The sequence below is a fragment of the Gigantopelta aegis genome, chromosome 11 (assembly GCF_016097555.1).
Source record: "Gigantopelta aegis isolate Gae_Host chromosome 11, Gae_host_genome, whole genome shotgun sequence".
In the NCBI taxonomy this organism is placed as follows: Eukaryota; Metazoa; Mollusca; class Gastropoda; order Neomphalida; family Peltospiridae; genus Gigantopelta; species Gigantopelta aegis.
In genome coordinates, this window is record NC_054709.1 from 4,401,750 (window position 1) to 4,423,642 (window position 21,893).

General features: G+C 39.1%; 1 protein-coding gene across 3 annotated transcripts in view; it reads right to left on the reverse strand.

Moving 5' to 3' along the window:
* Positions 1 to 21,893, reverse strand: part of LOC121385218 (cytoplasmic dynein 2 intermediate chain 1-like) — a 78,482-nt gene that overhangs the window by 20,999 nt on the left and 35,590 nt on the right. For all 3 annotated transcript variants that reach the window (XM_041515800.1, XM_041515798.1, XM_041515799.1), the window contains 8 exons: positions 14,986 to 15,075; positions 13,239 to 13,487; positions 9,121 to 9,232; positions 8,363 to 8,460; positions 7,529 to 7,652; positions 6,258 to 6,334; positions 4,285 to 4,361; positions 3,236 to 3,311 (listed from right to left, as the gene is read on the reverse strand). In XM_041515800.1, coding sequence (XP_041371734.1) covers positions 3,236 to 3,311; positions 4,285 to 4,361; positions 6,258 to 6,334; positions 7,529 to 7,652; positions 8,363 to 8,460; positions 9,121 to 9,232; positions 13,239 to 13,487; positions 14,986 to 15,075 — 903 coding nt within the window. The remainder of the gene's footprint in view (positions 1 to 3,235; positions 3,312 to 4,284; positions 4,362 to 6,257; positions 6,335 to 7,528; positions 7,653 to 8,362; positions 8,461 to 9,120; positions 9,233 to 13,238; positions 13,488 to 14,985; positions 15,076 to 21,893) is intronic.

A 21,893-nucleotide genomic window follows, 5' to 3' on the forward strand; every position in this document is an offset into this window, starting at 1 on the left:
TCCCCGAGAAGGCCAGGCTAGCCTTTGAAGGACTGAAACAGACTACAGATATAAAGTATAGATTGACATATACCATCCCCGAGAAGGCCAGACTAGCCTTTGAAGGACTGAAACAGACTACAGATATAAAGTATAGATTGACACATACCATCCCCAAGAAGGCCAGACTAGCCTTTGAAGGACTGAAACAGACTACTGATATAAAGTATAGATTGACACATACCATCCCCGAGAAGGCCAGGCTAGCCTTTGAAGGACTGAAACAGACTACAGATATAAAGTATAGATTGACATATACCATCCCCGAGAAGGCCAGGCTAGCCTTTGAAGGACTGAAACAGACTACAGATATAAAGTATAGATTGACATATACCATCCCCGAGAAGGCCAGACTAGCCTTTGAAGGACTGAAACAGACTACAGATATAAAGTATAGATTGACACATACCATCCCCAAGAAGGCCAGACTAGCCTTTGAAGGACTGAAACAGACTACTGATATAAAGTATAGATTGACACATACCATCCCCGAGAAGGCCAGGCTAGCCTTTGAAGGACTGAAACAGACTACAGATATAAAGTATAGATTGACACATACCATCCCCGAGAAGGCCAGGCTAGCCTTTGAAGGACTGAAACAGACTACAGATATAAAGTATAGATTGACACATACCATCCCCGAGAAGGCCAGGCTAGCCTTTGAAGGACTGAAACAGACTACAGATATCAAGTATAGATTGACACATACCATCCCCGAGAAGGCCAGGCTAGCCTTTGAAGGACTGACACAGACTACAGATATAAAGTATAGATTGACACATACCATCCCCGAGAAGGCCAGGCTAGCCTTTGAAGGACTGAAACAGACTACGGATATAAAGTATAGATTGACACATACCATCCCTGAGAAGGCCAGACTAGCCTTTGAAGGACTGAAACAGACTACTGATATAAAGTATAGATTGACACATACAATGTACCATCCCCGAGAGCCAGGCTAGCCTTTGAAGGACTGAAACAGACTACTGATATAAAGTATAGATTGACACATACCATCCCCGAGAAGGCCAGGCTAGCCTTTGAAGGACTGACACAGACTACAGATATAAAGTATAGATTGACATATACCATCCCCGAGAAGGCCAGGCTAGCCTTTGAAGGACTGAAACAGACTACAGATATAAAGTATAGATTGACATATACCATCCCCGAGAAGGCCAGACTAGCCTTTGAAGGACTGAAACAGACTACAGATATAAAGTATAGATTGACACATACCATCCCCGAGAAGGCCAGACTAGCCTTTGAAGGACTGAAACAGACTACTGATATAAAGTATAGATTGACACATACCATCCCCGAGAAGGCCAGGCTAGCCTTTGAAGGACTGAAACAGACTACAGATATAAAGTATAGATTGACATATACCATCCCCGAGAAGGCCAGACTAGCCTTTGAAGGACTGAAACAGACTACAGATATAAAGTATAGATTGACATATACCATCCCCGAGAAGGCCAGACTAGCCTTTGAAGGACTGAAACAGACTACAGATATAAAGTATAGATTGACATATACCATCCCCGAGAAGGCCAGACTAGCCTTTGAAGGACTGAAACAATCTACAGATATCAAGTATAGATTGACACATACCATCCCCGAGAAGGCCAGACTAGCCTTTGAAGGACTGAAACAGACTACAGATATAAAGTATAGATTGACACATACCATCCCCGAGAAGGCCAGGCTAGCCTTTGAAGGACTGAAACAGACTACAGATATAAAGTATAGACTGACATATACCATCCCCGAGAAGGCCAGACTAGCCTTTGAAGGACTGAAACAGACTACAGATATAAAGTATAGATTGACATATACCATCCCCGAGAAGGCCAGACTAGCCTTTGAAGGACTGAAACAGACTAAAGATATAAAGTATAGATTGACATATACCATCCCCGAGAAGGCCAGACTAGCCTTTGAAGGACTGAAACAATCTACAGATATCAAGTATAGATTGACACATACCATCCCCGAGAAGGCCAGACTAGCCTTTGAAGGACTGAAACAGACTACAGATATAAAGTATAGATTGACACATACCATCCCCGAGAAGGCCAGGCTAGCCTTTGAAGGACTGAAACAGACTACAGATATAAAGTATAGATTGACATATACCATCCCCGAGAAGGCCAGACTAGTCTTTGAAGGACTGAAACAATCTACAGATATCAAGTATAGATTGACACATACCATCCCCGAGAAGGCCAGACTAGCCTTTGAAGGACTGAAACAGACTACAGATATAAAGTATAGATTGACACATACCATCCCCGAGAAGGCCAGGCTAGCCTTTGAAGGACTGAAACAGACTACGGATATAAAGTATAGATTGACACATACCATCCCCGAGAAGGCCAGACTAGCCTTTGAAGGACTGAAACAGACTACGGATATAAAGTATAGATTGACACGTACCATCCCCGAGAAGGCCAGGCTAGCCTTTGAAGGACTGACACAGACTACTGATATAAAGTATAGATTGACATATACCATCCCCGAGAAGGCGAGACTCGCCTTTGAAGGAATGAAATAATCTACAGATATCAAGTATAGATTGACACATACCATCCCCGAGAAGGCCAGACTAGCCTTTGAAGGACTGAAACAGACTACAGATATAAAGTATAGATTGACACATACCATCCCCGAGAAGGCCAGACTAGCCTTTGAAGGACTGAAACAGACTACGGATATAAAGTATAGATTGACACATACCATCCCCGAGAAGGCCAGACTAGCCTTTGAAGGACTGAAACAGACTACGGATATAAAGTATAGATTGACACATACCATCCCCGAGAAGGCCAGACTAGCCTTTGAAGGACTGAAACAGACTACAGATATAAAGTATAGATTGACACATACCATCCCCTAGAAGGCCAGGCTAGCCTTTGAAGGACTGACAAAGACTACTGATATAAAGTATAGATTGACATATACCATCCCCGAGAAGGCCAGACTAGCCTTTGAAGGACTGAAACAGACTACTGATATAAAGTATAGATTGACACATACCATCCCCAAGAAGGCCAGACTAGCCTTTGAAGGACTAAAATAGACTACAGATATAAAGTATAGATTGACACATACAATGTACCATCCCCGAGAAGGCCAGGCTAGCCTTTGAAGGACAGAAACAGACTACGGATATAAAGTATAGATTGACACATACCATCCCCGAGAAGGCCAGGGTAGCCTTTGAAGGACTGAAACAGCAGCATGTGGGCTGAGAATTGCAGCCAAGAATCCTAAAAATATTATATATATATAAATAATTTATCATATAAAGAACAAACACCAACATTTTTACTATAATGTATGACATTGTAATAAGTATAAGTAGGCTGGAGAATACATGTATGCAGCTTTATTATCTGCATGGTTTGATATAACCGAGTGAATAAAAACCATACAAAACACACATGTAACAACAAGCGTAATGACATAATTTTGGGAAGCGATGTCATAACATGACTTTGCTTGCCCAGTCCTAGCTCAGACTTCGCATGTGAAATATGACGTGATTTTGTCGACTTCTAGTTGTGGTTGAAACATTTTGAGTTGAGTCTTGTTATTCATAAAGAAAACAACAATAATAATATGGATTATAAAGAAATTACCACACTCATGTGTGAGTCGTACTGATTCATGTATTACCCTTGCTCTTGTTTGGAAATATAAGAATCCTAACTGAAACTCGTTTCGTAAAATCAGCATGACACATGCTCGTATTGTAATCTCTATCCACTTTTCCACTTACAATGTCCCTAATAATTAACTATTCAATGAAATATCTCAATTATACAACAACACAAAAACTGACAAAAAACAACAACCTATCATTTAATACAGATAAATAAATGTAATCATGAAATATTCACATGCATATCATTAAATTTTAAAAGCTTTTGTTGAATACAAAATTCAGATTTAAAGAATGTACATGAATAATTAACCTGATCTCAAACTAATGGCATTTCCCCCTATCACAATAGACTGGTCCGAACATCCCAACATCCAATGGGACGGCTTAAAATCCAGCAGTGGACTCACTGGAAGATATTAATTAAGCCATCCCATTGGCTGTTGGAATGTTTGGACCAGACTACTAAAAATAAAAGGGGGGGGGGGGGGGGGGGGGATGCCATTATTTTGAGGTCAGGTTAAGTTGAAAATAAAAAACACAATGTCTATCATTTATCACAATTCGCCTTCACTTACTTTTGAGGTGACGAGAGTTCGCCAACATTCCACACACACAATACACCGAACCTACTCTCTGGAGTGCTGGCAGAATTCTAGACAAAAGGAAAGTATAATTATAATTAAAAAGTTGTTTTGTTTAATGACACCACTAGAGCACATTGATGTATTAATCAGTTGTGGTTTGCACTGGTTGGAGTTACGCAAATTTAAACTGACACGACCCATCAATCAGTTAGTTACATGGGGAAAGTTAAAAGTTTTTGTTTGTTTAACGACACCACTAGAGCACACTGATTTATTAATCATAGGCTACTGGATGTCAAACATTTGGCAATTTTGACATATAGTCTCAGAGAAGAAACCCACTACATTTTTCCTTTTGTAGCAAGGGATCTTTTATATGCAGCATTCCAGACAGGATAGCACATACCATGGTCTTTGATATACCAGTCTTGGTGCACTGGCTGGAACGAGAAATAGCCTGATGGGCTCATAGATGGGGATCGATCCCAGACCAACCACACATCAAGCGAGCTCTTTAACACTAGGCTACATCCGACACTATAATACATCTATAGGGAACTAGTCAAAGGTTCTGTGAGGGACAGCGACTTTCTCAAACACTTGTTAAAGGAAGGAAGGAAATGTTTTACATAACGATACACTCAACATATTTCATTTACAGTTATATGGCGTCGGTCATATGGTTAAGGACAACACAGATATTGAGAAAGGAAACCCACTGTCGCCACTTCATGGGCTACTCATTTCGATTAGCAGCAAGGGATCTTTTATATGCACCATCTCACAGACAGGGTAGTACATACCATGGCCTTTGATATACCAGTCGTGGTGCACTGGCTAGAACAAGAAATAGCCCAATGGACCCACCGACGGGGATCGATCCTGGCCGACCGTGCATCGTGCAAGCGCTGTACCACTTGGCTACGTCCCACCCACTTGTCGAACACTGGGTGTAATGTCTCATTTATTACCTGACTGCCATGCAAATGATAGAACACAGTCCAGTGGTAGATGCTCACCTACGGTACATGTACGATAGGTTGCTAGACTGGTGTCATCATCAGTGGACTTCCAGCCAGTGCAACACGACTGGCATAACAAAGGCCGAGGTATGTACTACCCTGTCTGTGGGATGGTGCATATAAAAGATCCCTTGCTGATAATTGAAAAGAGTAGCTCATGAAGTGGTGACAGCAGGTTTCCTCTCTCAATATCTGCATGGTCCTTAGTCATATGTCTGATGCCATATAACCGTAAATAAAATGTGTTGAGTGCATCATTAAATAAAATATCATCAGTGGACCAAAGTTTGTTTGTTTAACAACACAACTGGAGCACATTGGCTACTGGATGTCAAACAGTTGGACCAGCCTCGGTGGCATCGTGGTTAAGCCATCGGACATAAGGCTGGTAGGTACAGGGTTTGCAGCCTGGTACCGGCTCCCACCCAGAATGACTCAATGGGTAAGTGCACCCTCTTCTCTCTCGCTAACCACTAACAATTAACAACTAACCCACTGTCCCGGACAGACAGCCCTGATAGCCGAGGTGTGTGTCCAGGACAGCGTGATTGAACCTTAATTTGATATAAGCACGAAAATAAAGTTGAAATGAAAATGAAACATTTGGTAACTCTGACACGTAGTCAGCAGAGTAAACCCACTACATTTATCCTAATGCAGCATGGGATCTTTTATATGCACTTTCCTACATACAGGCAAGCACACACCACAGCCTTTGATCAGTTGTGGTGCACTGGTTGGAACGAGAAAAAAACCTCAATCAGTTGAATGAATCTACCAAGGTGGTTCGATCTTGCGACACAAGCACCTCAAACGAGCACTCAATCGACTGAGCTAAATCCTGCTCCGTCGGTGGATGAAGTAAAACACGAACACAATGGATGGAGTACACAATGGACGAAAAACACAATGGATGGAGAACACAATGGACAGACTGCTTACCTCTGTTGGAGTACTGTGCATTGTCAGTAACATGTCTGGCTGACTCGGACAGAAACATGCACAAACCACGTGACGCCCTGAAAAGTAAAACAATTAAATACTTGATCGCGTAATTATTAATGACTGATTTCCCAAATTGAAAAGGGGGTATTTTGTTTACATCTTTACAGCTGTTCTTCATACACATTTTTTTTTTTTAATCTTCAAGAACTTATTCAAACAACCGGGATCCGTTCTTATTAAAATTTAGATTCTAGACAGTGACTGTTATATATGAATACATTCCACCCAAATCACAAACAATTCCAGGACCCTGTTCCACAAAGCGATCTTAGCGCTAAGATCATCTTAAGGGCATATGGTAGTTATGCACATACGACGATCTTAGGACTAAGATCGTTTCGTGGAATGGGCCCCAGGGCCCAAAAATAGGAAGTACAATATGGCCTGCTGTTACGTTTTCAAAATAACAGGCCAACAAAAAAACGTCTGTCCTGCTAAGAAACAAAATATGGCCTGCTGGAAAATATGACAGCATGTGGTTTGGGATTGTGTATGAAAAGCTAGGACCTCTGAGATGCATTTTAGAGGTTCATGGAATCGAAATACAACAGAATCACAAGCTAAATATCTGAGGAGATTATTAATCATATGTAAATCCGTCTTTTTAAAAATAATTACGTGAGATTTGTTTTATGGTTTTAGCAGGTGAATTTCTGCTAGGTATAAAAAAATGGACTACTGCTGTCTTTTAGCAGGCTGCTATTTTGAACCCTGAACTTCTAAAAAAAACAAAAAACATTTTTTATCCCACTGTCCCTTTTCCTTTCTCTCCTTTGACTACCATCTCATTTCACTGCTAGGTAATAAAAATGGACTGCTGTTGTCTTTCTGCAGGCTGCTATTCTGATTCCTGAATTATTATAATTTTTTTTTTAAACTGTTTTATCCCACCGCCCCCTTTCCTTTCTCTCCTTTGACGTATCTCGTTTCTTACAGATCTGGCAGCTCCTCTTATCTTTCAACTTCTTTCGCTGTCCACCTCCACATCCCAGTCCTTGTCTCTCCTACCGCGACATGTGCTTCTCTTTTGTGGCTATCCGTGTGTATCACATACCTGCCATTTCCCCATCACCTTTAGCTGTGGGCTTAGTCTGACCACTTCACAGAGGGTTCAGTAGTTACTTCTGGCATTGTTAAGAGGCACTTGTAAGCACCTACATAATGTACTCTACACCTCTATCAATCTCTAAATTGAAGTAAGCATTTACCTTGCAGCACTTTGCTGGTGCCGAGCTGTGAGTAGCCATCGCTGACAGCGATACAGGACTGTGTGTTGAGCAGGTTTCCTCCCTCTTGTGATTCGAGTTCCTCTTCCAGCAGAATACCAATAGTCTGCAAATAATATAGTAAACACACAGTCAAACAACCCAAGACCAAACTGATACTGAAAAATAAAGATTTAAACCTATACGGAAATATGTGCAGAGCTTAAAGGCTTCTCAAATCGATAAGCCTGGATGTACAATTACATGTAAGTATTATTTCCGTGGGGTTTTTTCAAATTTTTATGATATTTTAGATCGGTTGATGTTGATTAAAATTAGGCAAAAAATGGAAAAAGTTGTGTTTACGTACAGGCATTTGTGGCCAGCTGTCCAGTATTTATGTCCATTATTCCCAATAACAGTGGTTTTCTGACCAGATTTTTTTTTTAAAAACAAATTACGATTCATATCCCAATATTTGGTGATTTTCGTTGTTGGTAAAATGATCAAATTTATTATCAATTTAGCTGTCACAATCAGCTATAGATCCCTGAAAATGACCGCGACATGCCGCCATTGTTGTGAAGCGAAAATACTTGCCGAAAACAAGGTATAATCCATTGAAATAACAAAATCTAAATACACAGGAAGCTAACTTGTCTTCCATTTCCTGTTACTAAATCGTTTCCAGTGAGTGTCATGTGCAAAACAGCGGAAAATATGAATTGGGGAATGCACTGTATACAGTGTACAGTATGTCAACTGGCGTGACGTCGGACGAGATATTTCGCCTGCAGTAGTCAGAAGGTAAAATTATGATTAAAAATATTGATATACCTGACTTGCTCTTTCTAAGAACATTCCTAATCGTGCTATCTCCACGTGTTTACCACTGGAAATGTCTTTCCTCACATCTTCAGAATCGATGCCATCACCTGAGTACAAAACAAAACACATTTTTTAAAACTCAACAAAATGTTTGAAATGTTTTTAAACAAATGTTAAAAACAAATATAATATTAACAAATTTTGAAAACAAATGCTAAATGTAAAAATGAAATTGCAAAATTTATGGTTAACCTTTTGTTTTAAAACTGTTTAATTCCTCCATATTTGTAAACATCTTTTAACATGTGACTTTATCCAGTTAAAGGGGGCGGGACATAGCCCAACGGTAAATCGTTCGCTTGACACACTGTCGGTCTAGGATCGATCCCCGTCAGTGGACCCATCGGGATATTTCTCATTCCAGCCAGTGCACCATGTATGCCTATATACTGATTCCAACCTCCAGGCAGTGCACCACAACTGGTATATCAAAGGCCGTGGTATGTGTTATCCTGTCTGTGGGATGGTGCATATAAAAGATCCCTTGATGTGAATCGAAAAGAGTAGCCCATGAAGTGGCAACAGCGGGTTTTCTCTCTCAATATCTGTTTGGTCCTTAACCATATGTCTGACGCCATATAACCGTAAATAAAATGTGTTGAGTGTGTCGTTAAATAAAACATTTCCTTCCTTCCTTTTAAACCAAACAGACTTTAACAAACTTTTTTAACTTTTTTTCATTCCAACCCATTGCGTGTTTTACTGACCTCCACAGTCTACGAGATCTTCGGCCGGGTTCTGTGTCCACTTGTCCTTCGTGTCCACGTCGTCCGTCTGGGCCTCGTGGTCAAGGTTGTCTTCGTTTGTCTGCACGTACACCTGGTAACAGAATGCGCCAACTCGTTAATTAACATTAACTTTAATGTAGTTCACCGATCCGTACAAAAAACACATGATTCTCTTCATTTATGCATAGACCTGATAACAAAACAAAACGTGCCAACTTGTTAATTAACATTAACTTTAATGTAGTTCACTGATCCGTACAAAAGAAAAACATGATTCTCTTCATTTATGCATAGACCTGATAACAAAACAAAACGTGCCAACTCGTTAATTAACATTAACTTTAATGTAGTGCACCGATCCGTACAAAAGAAAAACATGATTCTCTTCATTTATGCATAGACCTGATAACAAAACAAAACGTGCCAACTCGTTAATTAACATTAACTTTAAAGCCGCACACCCTAGTTCCATCCAGCGAAAATAAATTATAATTTGGTTAATCTACAAACCTGTAACACACTTAGATCACGTTTTTATCAAATGGATTGAAAAAGCAGGTTTTATATCGATAAATACCATGGGAATCCCCATGTCCCAATTGCTTGAAATAATTTTGAAAGTTAGTATTCTGATGTCACCGGTAGATGTCGCTTGAAGCACAACAATGCCTACGTCACGACAAATTTCACAGAGTGCGCACAGACTTGGGGTGCGTTCTTTTCACCTCTCCTGGACATGTTCCAACTGTTCTGTCCTGGTTGTATCCCCTCTCCAGATATCGTAAGACTTAGCAAAATTATTGGTTTTAAGGGTTTGTAACGTTTTGTATTGAGACACTTACTTGTCTGAACTTTATTGTTACTGAAAATGTTCACGAACTGTGAAGAAAAATCTCACAAATGAACAACAACAAATCGGATGTTGATTGCGCGAACCGTGCATGAGAAAACAAACTGAACCAAAATGATAACGGTCACGTGGTATACCAACGTCTGTGACATTGAAATGGAAATATCCCGTCTAAAAATAGATTAGACCTTGTCTGCTCAACGGTTTTTTCTCAAACATGCGTGCGTTTTTAAGAAATAAGAAAAATGCATTTTGTGGTATTACAAAAACCAGGATTACCAGGATTACAAAAAAACTTCAGGTGAATGGAAATGTATATTCTAAATAATAAACGGTAAGTAAAGAGCAATATTATTTGTGAAAAAATGGGTTTAATAGCGAAAAACAATGCCGTAATGGTTAACAACTAGCCGTAACTAGGGTGTGTCCCTTTAATGTAGTTCACTGATCCGTACAAAAGAAAAACATGATTCTCTTCATTTATGCATAGACCTGATAACAAAACAAAATGTACCAACTCGTTAATTAACATTAACTTTAATGTAGTTCACTGATCCGTACAAAAGAAAAACATGATTCTCTTCATTTATGCACAGACCTGATGACAAAACAAAACGTGCCAACTCGTTAATTAACATTAAATTTAATGTAGTTCACTGATCCGTACAAAAGAAAAACATGATTCTCTTCATTTATGCACAGACCTGATGACAAAACAAAACGTACCAACTCGTTAATTAACATTAACTTTAATGTAGTTCACTGATCCGTATAAAAGAAAAACATGATTCTCTTCATTTATGCATAGACCTGATACCAAAACAAAACGTGCCAACTCGTTAATTAACATTAACTTTAATGTAGTGCACTGATCCGTACAAAAGAAAAACATGATTCTCTTCATTTATGCATAGACCTGATAACAAAACAAAGTGTGGCGCCAACTCGATAATTAACTTTATCCTGCAACCACCATTTCTATTGAAAGAATATGATGACAGAGAAAGCAAAGCTACTAGCAGGATATGACTTTTAACATCACGCGCATAGCTACATTACAAAATTGCTCATTTGACCTCTAGGCCATCGTACAATGTGGCTGAAATAACAGAAATAATAGCTTTTGCCCTTAATTTTTATGGTCTGCAGGACAAAGATAATAACTAGTTAATGACGTTGAATATTGGCTTCATCCTGTGCAGGCCAAATGAGAAAAATTCCGCTCGGTAGAGCTTTGCGGTATTTCCTATTCTTACCTTCACAGGATAAAGTAGATATTTGCCGTCATCAACTAGTTATTCTATATTCAATATAGTTCACCGATCCATACAAAATGCACGTTCTCTTCATTTATGCGTAGACCTGGGCCACGTTTTACGAAGCGATCTTAGTGCTAAGGCCACCTTAAGAGCATAACGTCATTACACACATAAAATGAGCTTTAGCGCTAAGGCCACCTTAAGAGCATAATGTCGTTACACACATAAGATGAGTTTTAGCGCTAAGGCCACCTTAAGAGCATAACGTCGTTACACACATAAGATGAGCTTTAGCGCTAAGGCCACCTTAAGAGCATAACGTCGTTACACACATAAGATGAGCTTTAGCGCTAAGGCCACCTTAAGAGCATATCGTCGTTACACACGTAAGATGAGCTTTAGCGCTAAGACCACCTTAAGAGCATAACGTCGTTACACACGTAAGATGAGCTTTAGCGCTAAGGCCACCTTAAGAGCATATCGTCGTTACACACGTAAGATGAGCTTTAGTGCTAAGGCCACCTTAAGAGCATAACGTCGTTACACACGTAAGATGAGCTTTAGTGCTAAGGCCACCTTAAGTGCATAACGTCGTTACACACGTAAGATGAGCTTTAGTGCTAAGGCCACCTTAAGTGCATAACGTCGTTACACACGTAAGATGAGCTTTAGTGCTAAGGCCACCTTAAGTGCATAACGTCGTTACACACGTAAGATGAGCTTTAGTGCTAAGATCGCTTCGTAAAAACAGGACCCTGATACCAACACAAAATGTGCCAACTAATTAATTAACATAAAACGATGATTTCAGGTATCAAAATTCCAACGGCCCACTCAAGCACTTGCAATGAATTATAAAATTACCTTTTTGCCAATTTGGACCATATGTACTGACTGTAAATAAAATATGTTGAGTGTGTTGTAAATTAAAACATTTCCATTTTCCATTTTGCCGATTAGGAGAATGACAGTGTAAACGCCTGTTTTGTACTGTCCGATCAAATGTAGAGTTTGTACTCTTTCACAGAGGGCACCATTCTCACTGAATTCCAACGGCCCAATCAAGCACTCCTGATGAAATATGAAATATATTTGCCAAATTCAGCTCTAAATGACTGTAAAGAGTTTCTGCCAATTTGGAGAATGATGGCCTAAACCCCAAGCTATTCACCTGTTTAGTGTCCAACCTACCAAAGCCAGGGCTGCAGAAAGTACTTGCCCGCTCGCCAAATGCGAGTAAACATTCTGACGGACGAGTTAAAAAATGCAACTACCAGTCAGACAGACGATCTATCTCACTGTATTCCGAAAACTCAAACAAGCACTCCCAATGAAATATATTTGCAAGAATTCAAATTTAAAGGGACATACCCTAGTTTTTAAACACTAAGGCATATGTTTTACTATTAGAGCCGTTTTGGGTAACTGAAATCATACTTTACTTAGATTTTATTGTTTAGCTTATCCATTTCTGTACATTCGAAGTGTTGTTGGTCATCCTGGTGTTTTTAATGTCACAAAATGCATTTCTCATATTTTTAAAAAAGCACGTGCGTCTGAGAAGTAACAGTTATGGGAGTCGACTTTTAGTCTCTTTTTAGAGGATATTTCACCATTTCAAAGTCACAGACTCATGTTTCACTCAATTGTAACTTTATCCAAATGAGTCACAGGTTTGTAGATTAACTAAACTTAGTGTTAATTTTCATGGGTTGAAACTAGGGTCTGTCCCTTTAACTAAACTTAGTGTTAATTTTCACGGGTTGAAACTAGGGTCTGTCCCTTTAACTAAACTTAGTGTTAATTTTCACGGGTTGAAACTAGGGTCTGTCCCTTTAACTAAACTTAGTGTTAATTTTCACGGGTTGAAACTAGGGTCTGTCCCTTTAACTAAACTTAGTGTTAATTTTCAGGGGTTGAAACTAGGGTCTGTCCCTTTGAATTTAAACCTTTTGCTAATTTGGAGAATGACACTAGCTGCTATTTACCTGTTTTGTGTTTGACCTCCCGAAGCTGCGGATGTAGAGTTCGTACTCCTTGACCGGGTGCATGTCAAACATGTCGTATGCCACGGTGTCCAGCTCTATCATGGACGCGAGGTCCTCGGCTCGCCTCCTCGTCTTGCTGGCCATCGTGTGACTCAGCACACGCTCTTTGGCGGACACAAAGTTAATAAATGTGTGGCTTCGTGACGCATTCGGAGGGGTGTCTCGGAAACGCTCGTCAGAAAGCTCAGTCTGAAAATAAAGAAGGAAATGTTTTATTTAATGATGTACTCAACACATTTTATTTACGGTTATATGGCGTCAGATATATGGTTAAGGACCACACAGATATTGAGAGAGGAAACCCACTGCACAACTTCATGGGCTACTCTTTTTGATTAGCAGCAAGAGATCTTTCATATGCATATGCCACATACCACAGCCTTTGATGTACCAGTCGTGGTGCACTGGCTGGAGCGAGAAATAGCACAATGGGCCCACTGATAGGGATCGATCCCAGACCGACTGCGCATCAAGTGAGCGCTGTACCACTGGGCTACGACTCGCCAGTCTAAAAATAAGATTTAGTTGAAAATTAATTGATATTATGAATTTTTTTGTCGTTTTGAGTAACAATAATATTTTTTTTTTTTTAAATGGAAAATTAACATTATGACAGGATTTTTTTGTTGAAGAAAAAAAAACACAAAGTGTATGCCAAGGAATTTTAATTTATACAAATGCTCGGGACTACATTTTGTTTGATTGTTTGTATTGTTTAACTGCAGGCAAGATATCTCGCCCGACGTCACGTCAGTCGACATACTGTACACTGTATACAGTGCATTCCCCAATTCATATTTCCTGCCGTTTTGCACATGACAGTCACCGGAAACGGAAATATAATAAAAGAAATTTTGACTTCAAAAAGTGGTTTTCGGCAAGTATTTTCGATTGACAACAATGGCGGCACGTCGCGGTAATTTTCAGGGATCGATAGCTGATTGTGACAGCTAATATGATAATAAATTTGATCATTTTACCAACAACGAAAATTACCAAATATTGCAATATGAATCGTAGTTCGGGTTTAAAAAAACAATTCTGGTCAGAAAACCACTGTTATCGGGAATAATGGACATAAATACTGGACAGCTGGCCACAAATGCCCGTAAGTAAATGCAACTTTTTCAATTTTTTGCCTAATTTTAATCACCATTAGCCGATCTAAAAATAATAAAAATTACAAAGACACGAAAATAATACTTACCGATTCATATATGAACTTTATTTCATGTATTAATAAAACATTTAAGTGAATATATGTGAGTAAAAATTATAAACTTGTACCCACTCAACGTGGTTTTTGTTAAAAATGAATCCAGTAGTCTAAAGGTTAACAACACCAGTAGAGCACATTGATATATTACTCATCAGATACTGGATGTCAGACATTTGGTAACTGTGACATATTTAGAGAGGAAAGCTGCCACGTTTTTCCATTAGGTCAGGTCAGGTCATCGGGTTTAACTTGCACATTCAAAACAAGCTGTTGTAGTGCACGCCTGTCATGGGCGCAGGTGTTGGCCTGGACCGGCTCCTCCGTCCAGGACAGGATTTTCCATTAGTAGCAAGGGATCTTTTATATGCACCATACCACAGACAGGACAACACATACCACAGCCTTTGATGTACCAGTCGTGGTGCACTGGCTGGACAGGACTAAATGTACATTATGAAACTGACTTACCGAGTCAGACCAGTTGCTCCGATGTGACTCCACTTGAAGTCGATTGTTTTCTTCATCCAGTGCCTTCAACACCTCATCCATCTCACCTTCCTGAAAATAAACACAGAACATCCACGTTCGTTCCGTTATTATGGTAATGACAGGTGGTCATGTCTCAATCAAAACAAACACAGAACATACACGTCCAGTCATTATGGTAATGACAGGTGGTCATGTCTCAATCAAAACAAACACAGAACATACACGTACGGTCATTATGGTAATGACAGGTGGTCATGTCTCAATCAAAACAAACACAGAACATACACGTCCAGTCATTATGGTAATGACAGGTGGTCATGTCTCAATCAAAACAAACAGAACATACACGTATGGTCATTATGGTAATGACAGGTGGTCAAGTATCTATCAAAACAAACACAGAACATACACGTCCAGTCATTATGGTAATGACAGGTGGTCATGTCTCAATCAAAACAAACAGAACATACACGTATGGTCATTATGGTAATGACAGGTGGTCAAGTATCTATCAAAACAAACACAGAACATACACGTCCAGTCATTATGGTAATGACAGGTGGTCATGTCTCAATCAAAACAAACAGAACATACACGTATGGTCATTATGGTAATGACAGGTGGTCAAGTATCTATCAAAACAAACACAGAACATACACGTCCAGTCATTATGGTAATGACAGGTGGTCATGTCTCAATCAAAACAAACAGAACATACACGTATGGTCATTATGGTAATGACAGGTGGTCAAGTATCTATCAAAACAAACACAGAACATACACGTCCAGTCATTATGGTAATGACAGGTGGTCATGTCTCAATCAAAACAAACAGAACATACACGTCCAGTCATTATGGTAATGACAGGTGGTCAAGTATCTATCAAAACAAACACAGAACATACACGTCCAGTCATTATGGTAATGACAGGTGATCATGTCTCGATCAAAACAAACACAGAACATACATGTATGGTCATTATGGTAATGACAGGTGGTCATGTCTCAATCAAAACAAACACAGAACATACACGTCCAGTCATTATGGTAATGACAGGTGGTCATGTCTCAATCAAAACAAACACAGAACATACACGTACGGTCATTATGGTAATGACAGGTGGTCATGTCTCAATCAAAACAAACACAGAACATACACGTCCAGTCATTATGGTAATGACAGGTGGTCATGTCTCAATCAAAACAAACAGAACATACACGTATGGTCATTATGGTAATGACAGGTGGTCAAGTATCTATCAAAACAAACACAGAACATACACGTCCAGTCATTATGGTAATGACAGGTGGTCATGTCTCAATCAAAACAAACATACAGAGGTGGTCAACATACACGTATGGTCATTATGGTAATGACAGGTGGTCAAGTATCTATCAAAACAAACACAGAACATACACGTCCAGTCATTATGGTAATGACAGGTGGTCATGTCTCAATCAAAACAAACAGAACATACACGTATGGTCATTATGGTAATGACAGGTGGTCAAGTATCTATCAAAACAAACACAGAACATACACGTCCAGTCATTATGGTAATGACAGGTGGTCATGTCTCAATCAAAACAAACAGAACATACACGTATGGTCATTATGGTAATGACAGGTGGTCAAGTATCTATCAAAACAAACACAGAACATACACGTCCAGTCATTATGGTAATGACAGGTGGTCATGTCTCAATCAAAACAAACAGAACATACACGTATGGTCATTATGGTAATGACAGGTGGTCAAGTATCCATCAAAACAAACACAGAACATACACGTCCAGTCATTATGGTAATGACAGGTGATCATGTCTCGATCAAAACAAACACAGAACATACATGTATGGTCATTATGGTAATGACAGGTGGTCATGTCTCAAAACAAACAGAACATCAATCACAAACAAACACAACAGAACATACACGTCCAGTCATTATGGTAATGACAGGTGGTCATGTCTCAATCAAAACAAACACAGAACATACACGTACGGTCATTATGGTAATGACAGGTGGTCATGTCTCAATCAAAACAAACACAGAACATACACGTCCAGTCATTATGGTAATGACAGGTGGTCATGTCTCAATCAAAACAAACAGAACATACATGTATGGTCATTATGGTAATGACAGGTGGTCAAGTATCTATCAAAACAAACACAGAACATACACGTCCAGTCATTATGGTAACGACAGGTGGTCATGTCTCAATCAAAACAAACAGAACATACACGTATGGTCATTATGGTAATGACAGGTGGTCAAGTATCTATCAAAACAAACACAGAACATACACGTCCAGTCATTATGGTAATGACAGGTGGTCATGTCTCAATCAAAACAAACAGAACATACACGTATGGTCATTATGGTAATGACAGGTGGTCAAGTATCTATAAAGTATCTAACAAACACAGAACATACACGTCCAGTCATTATGGTAATGACAGGTGGTCATGTCTCAATCAAAACAAACAGAACATACACGTATGGTCATTATGGTAATGACAGGTGGTCAAGTATCTATCAAAACAAACACAGAACATACACGTCCAGTCATTATGGTAATGACAGGTGGTCATGTCTCAATCAAAACAAACAGAACATACACGTCCAGTCATTATGGTAATGACAGGTGGTCAAGTATCTATCAAAACAAACAGAACATACACGTCCAGTCATTATGGTAATGACAGGTGGTCATGTCTCAATCAAAACAAACACAGAACATACACGTCCAGTCATTATGGTAATGACAGGTGGTCATGTCTCAATCAAAACAAACAGAACATACACGTATGGTCATTATGGTAATGACAGGTGGTCAAGTATCTATCAAAACAAACACAGAACATACACGTCCAGTCATTATGGTAATGACAGGTGGTCATGTCTCAATCAAACAAACAGATGTCTCAATCAAAACAAACACAGAACATACACGTACGGTCATTATGGTAATGACAGGTGGTCACATACACAGGTGGTCATGTCTCGATCACAGTATGGTCATTATGGTAATGACAGGTGGTCAAGTATCTATCAAAACAAACACAGAACATACACGTCCAGTCATTATGGTAATGACAGGTGGTCATGTCTCAATCAAAACAAACAGAACATACACGTATGGTCATTATGGTAATGACAGGTGGTCAAGTATCTATCAAAACAAACACAGAACATACACGTCCAGTCATTATGGTAATGACAGGTGGTCATGTCTCAATCAAAACAAACAGAACATACACGTCCAGTCATTATGGTAATGACAGGTGGTCAAGTATCTATCAAAACAAACAGAACATACACGTACAGTCATTATGGTAATGACAGGTGGTCATGTCTCAATCAAAACAAACACAGAACATACACGTCCAGTCATTATGGTAATGACAGGTGGTCAAGTATCTATCAAAACAAACAGAACATACACGTACAGTCATTATGGTAATGACAGGTGATATCATGTCTTGATCGAAACAACCACAGAACATACACATTCAGTCATTATGGTAATGACAGGTGATCATGTCTCGATCAAAACAAACAGAACATACATGTATGGTCATTATGGTAATGACAGGTGGTCATGTCTCTATCAAAACAAACACAGAACATACACGTCCAGTCATTATGGTAATGACAGGTGGTCAAGTATCTATCAAAACAAACAGAACATACACGTACAGTCATTATGGTAATGACAGGTGGTCATGTCTCAATCAAAACAAACACAGAACATACACGTCCAGTCATTATGGTAATGACAGGTGGTCATGTCTCAATCAAAACAAACACAGAACATACACGTCCAGTCATTATGGTAATGACAGGTGGTCATGTCTCAATCAAAACAAACACAGAACATACACGTCCAGTCATTATGGTAATGACAGGTGGTCATGTCTCAATCAAAACAAACAGAACATACACGTATGGTCATTATGGTAATGACAGGTGGTCAAGTATCTATCAAAACAAACAGAACATACACGTACGGTCATTATGGTAATGACAGGTGATATCATGTCTTGATCGAAACAACCACAGAACATACACATTCAGTCATTATGGTAATGACAGGTGGTCATGTCTCGATCAAAACAAACACAGAACATACACGTTCAGTCATTATGGTAATGACAGGTTATATCAAGTCTCTATCAAAACAAACAGAGAACATACATGTACGGTCATTATGGTAATGACAGGTTATATCAAGTCTCTATCAAAACAAACACAGAACATACACGTACGGTCATTATGGTAATGACAGGTGGTCATGTCTCGATCAAAACAAACACAGAACATACACGTACGGTCATTATGGTAATGACAGGTGGTCATGTCTCAATCAAAACAAACACAGAACATACACGTACGGTCATTATGGTAATGACAGGTGGTCATGTCTCAATCAAAACAAACACAGAACATACACGTACGGTCATTATGGTAATGACAGGTGGTCATGTCTCGATCAAAACAAACACAGAACATACACGTACGGTCATTATGGTAATGACAGGTGGTCATGTCTCGATCAAAACAAACACAGAACATACATGTACGGTCATTATGGTAATGACAGGTGGTCATGTCTCAATCAAAACAAACACAGAACATACACGTACGGTCATTATGGTAATGACAGGTTATATCAAGTCTCTATCAAAACAAACAGAGAACATACATGTACACGTACGGTCATTATGGTAATGACAGGTTATATCAAGTCTCTATCAAAACAAACAGAGAACATACACGTACGGTCATTATGGTAATGACAGGTTATATCAAGTCTCTATCAAAAGAAACACAGAACATACACGTACGGTCATTATGGTAATGACAGGTTATATCAAGTCTCTATCAAAACAAACACAGAACAAACACGTACAATCATTATGGTAATGACAGGTGGTCATGTCTCTATGAAATCAAACACAGAACATACACATACGGTCATTATGGTAATGACAGGTTATATCAAGTCTCTATCAAAACAAACAGAACAAACACATACAGTCATTATGGTAATGACAGGTGGTCATGTCTCAATCAAAACAAACAGAACAGTACACTCATTATGGTAATGACAGGTGGTCAAGTATCTATCAAAACAAACACAGAACATACACGTACGGTCATTATGGTAATGACAGGTGGTCATGTCTCGATCAAAACAAACACAGAACATACACGTACGGTCATTATGGTAATGACAGGTGGTCATGTCTCGATCAAAACAAACACAGAACATACACATTCAGTCATTATGGTAATGACAGGTGGTCATGTCTCGATCAAAACAAACACAGAACATACACGTAGTCATTATGGTAATGACAGGTGGTCATGTCTCGATCAAAACAAACACAGAACATACACGTTCGGTCATTATGGTAATGACAGGTGGTCATGTCTCGATCAAAACAAACAGAGAACATACATGTACACGTACGGTCATTATGGTAATGGCAGGTTATATCAAGTCTCTATCAAAACAAACACAGAACATACACGTACGGTCATTATGGTAATGACAGGTGGTCATGTCTCAATCAAACAAACACAGAACATACACGTACGGTCATTATGGTAATGGCAGGTTATATCAAGTCTCTATCAAAACAAACACGTACAATCATTATGGTAATGACAGGTGGTCATGTCTCTATGAAATCAAACACAGAACAAACACGTACAATCATTATGGTAATGACAGGTGGTCATGTCTCTATGAAATCAAACACAGAACAAACACGTACAATCATTATGGTAATGACAGGTGGTCATGTCTCAATCAAAACAAACACAGAACATACACGTCCAGTCATTATGGTAATGACAGGTGGTCATGTCTCAATCAAAACAAACACAGAACATACACGTTCAGTCATTATGGTAATGACAGGTGGTCATGTCTCGATCAAAACAAATGTACACCCAACACACTGTGCAAATGTGAGTTTGCAATACTGAGTTTTATAATATAGTAATGTCACTCAGAAACCTACAGCCCTATAGTGCTGTACCGACAAATACACATACATGTATGCAAGGATGAGATACTCATTTAAAACTACAAGCTGAAATAACAAGGACTGTGTCAAAACATGTCAGAAATGATGTCTCTTTAGTCACGTTATAACGTCGCTTCGTAAAATATCGTCATTGGTTACACATGGTCCCGTGATTACTTGTTATTACATGTGTGCTTCCTACGGTTATTATCAACTTAGTTACGTTGGACCATGTGGATAATAAATTCTGATATTCAATTGTAGCATTTGCTGGTGCATCTGAACACATCAAACGGTGACGTTAAACATCTCAAGGCATGTAAACAGCACACGGCACAAGCTCATATTTACATTTAGATCTATGTAAGACCCCATCTTGCAGGCTGAGTCATAATCAATGGTTGACCACCACACCTAACACAAAGATATTAAATCATTTGAAATAAACATGTACATTTATTTTTTATTAATTTTATTTACAGAGAACATATTATATCTTCAGTGGCTGTAAATGATGAATAAGAGAAAAAAAAGTAACTCTATCCTCAATCAAAGTACAAACTTGACATTTATAGGTAGTACTAAACCACATAACTTCCGGCTGGGTCAAAGTTCGAGGTGCACCCAACTTTTCATAGAGAAGTGAACACCGAAAGTACTGTGATTGGTGACAAATGTGTGTTGGTTGTAAAAAAAAAAAAAAAAAGAGTTTCATCTGGGCAAAAAATGAATGCAATTTTATTTCATCTAGTATCACTGTGTCAAGTAGCCTTGTGCTTGGAACATGTATGGGGACCTGTCAAAACAAAGTACTTTAATTTTGTGTGGAACTAGGGTAGTCA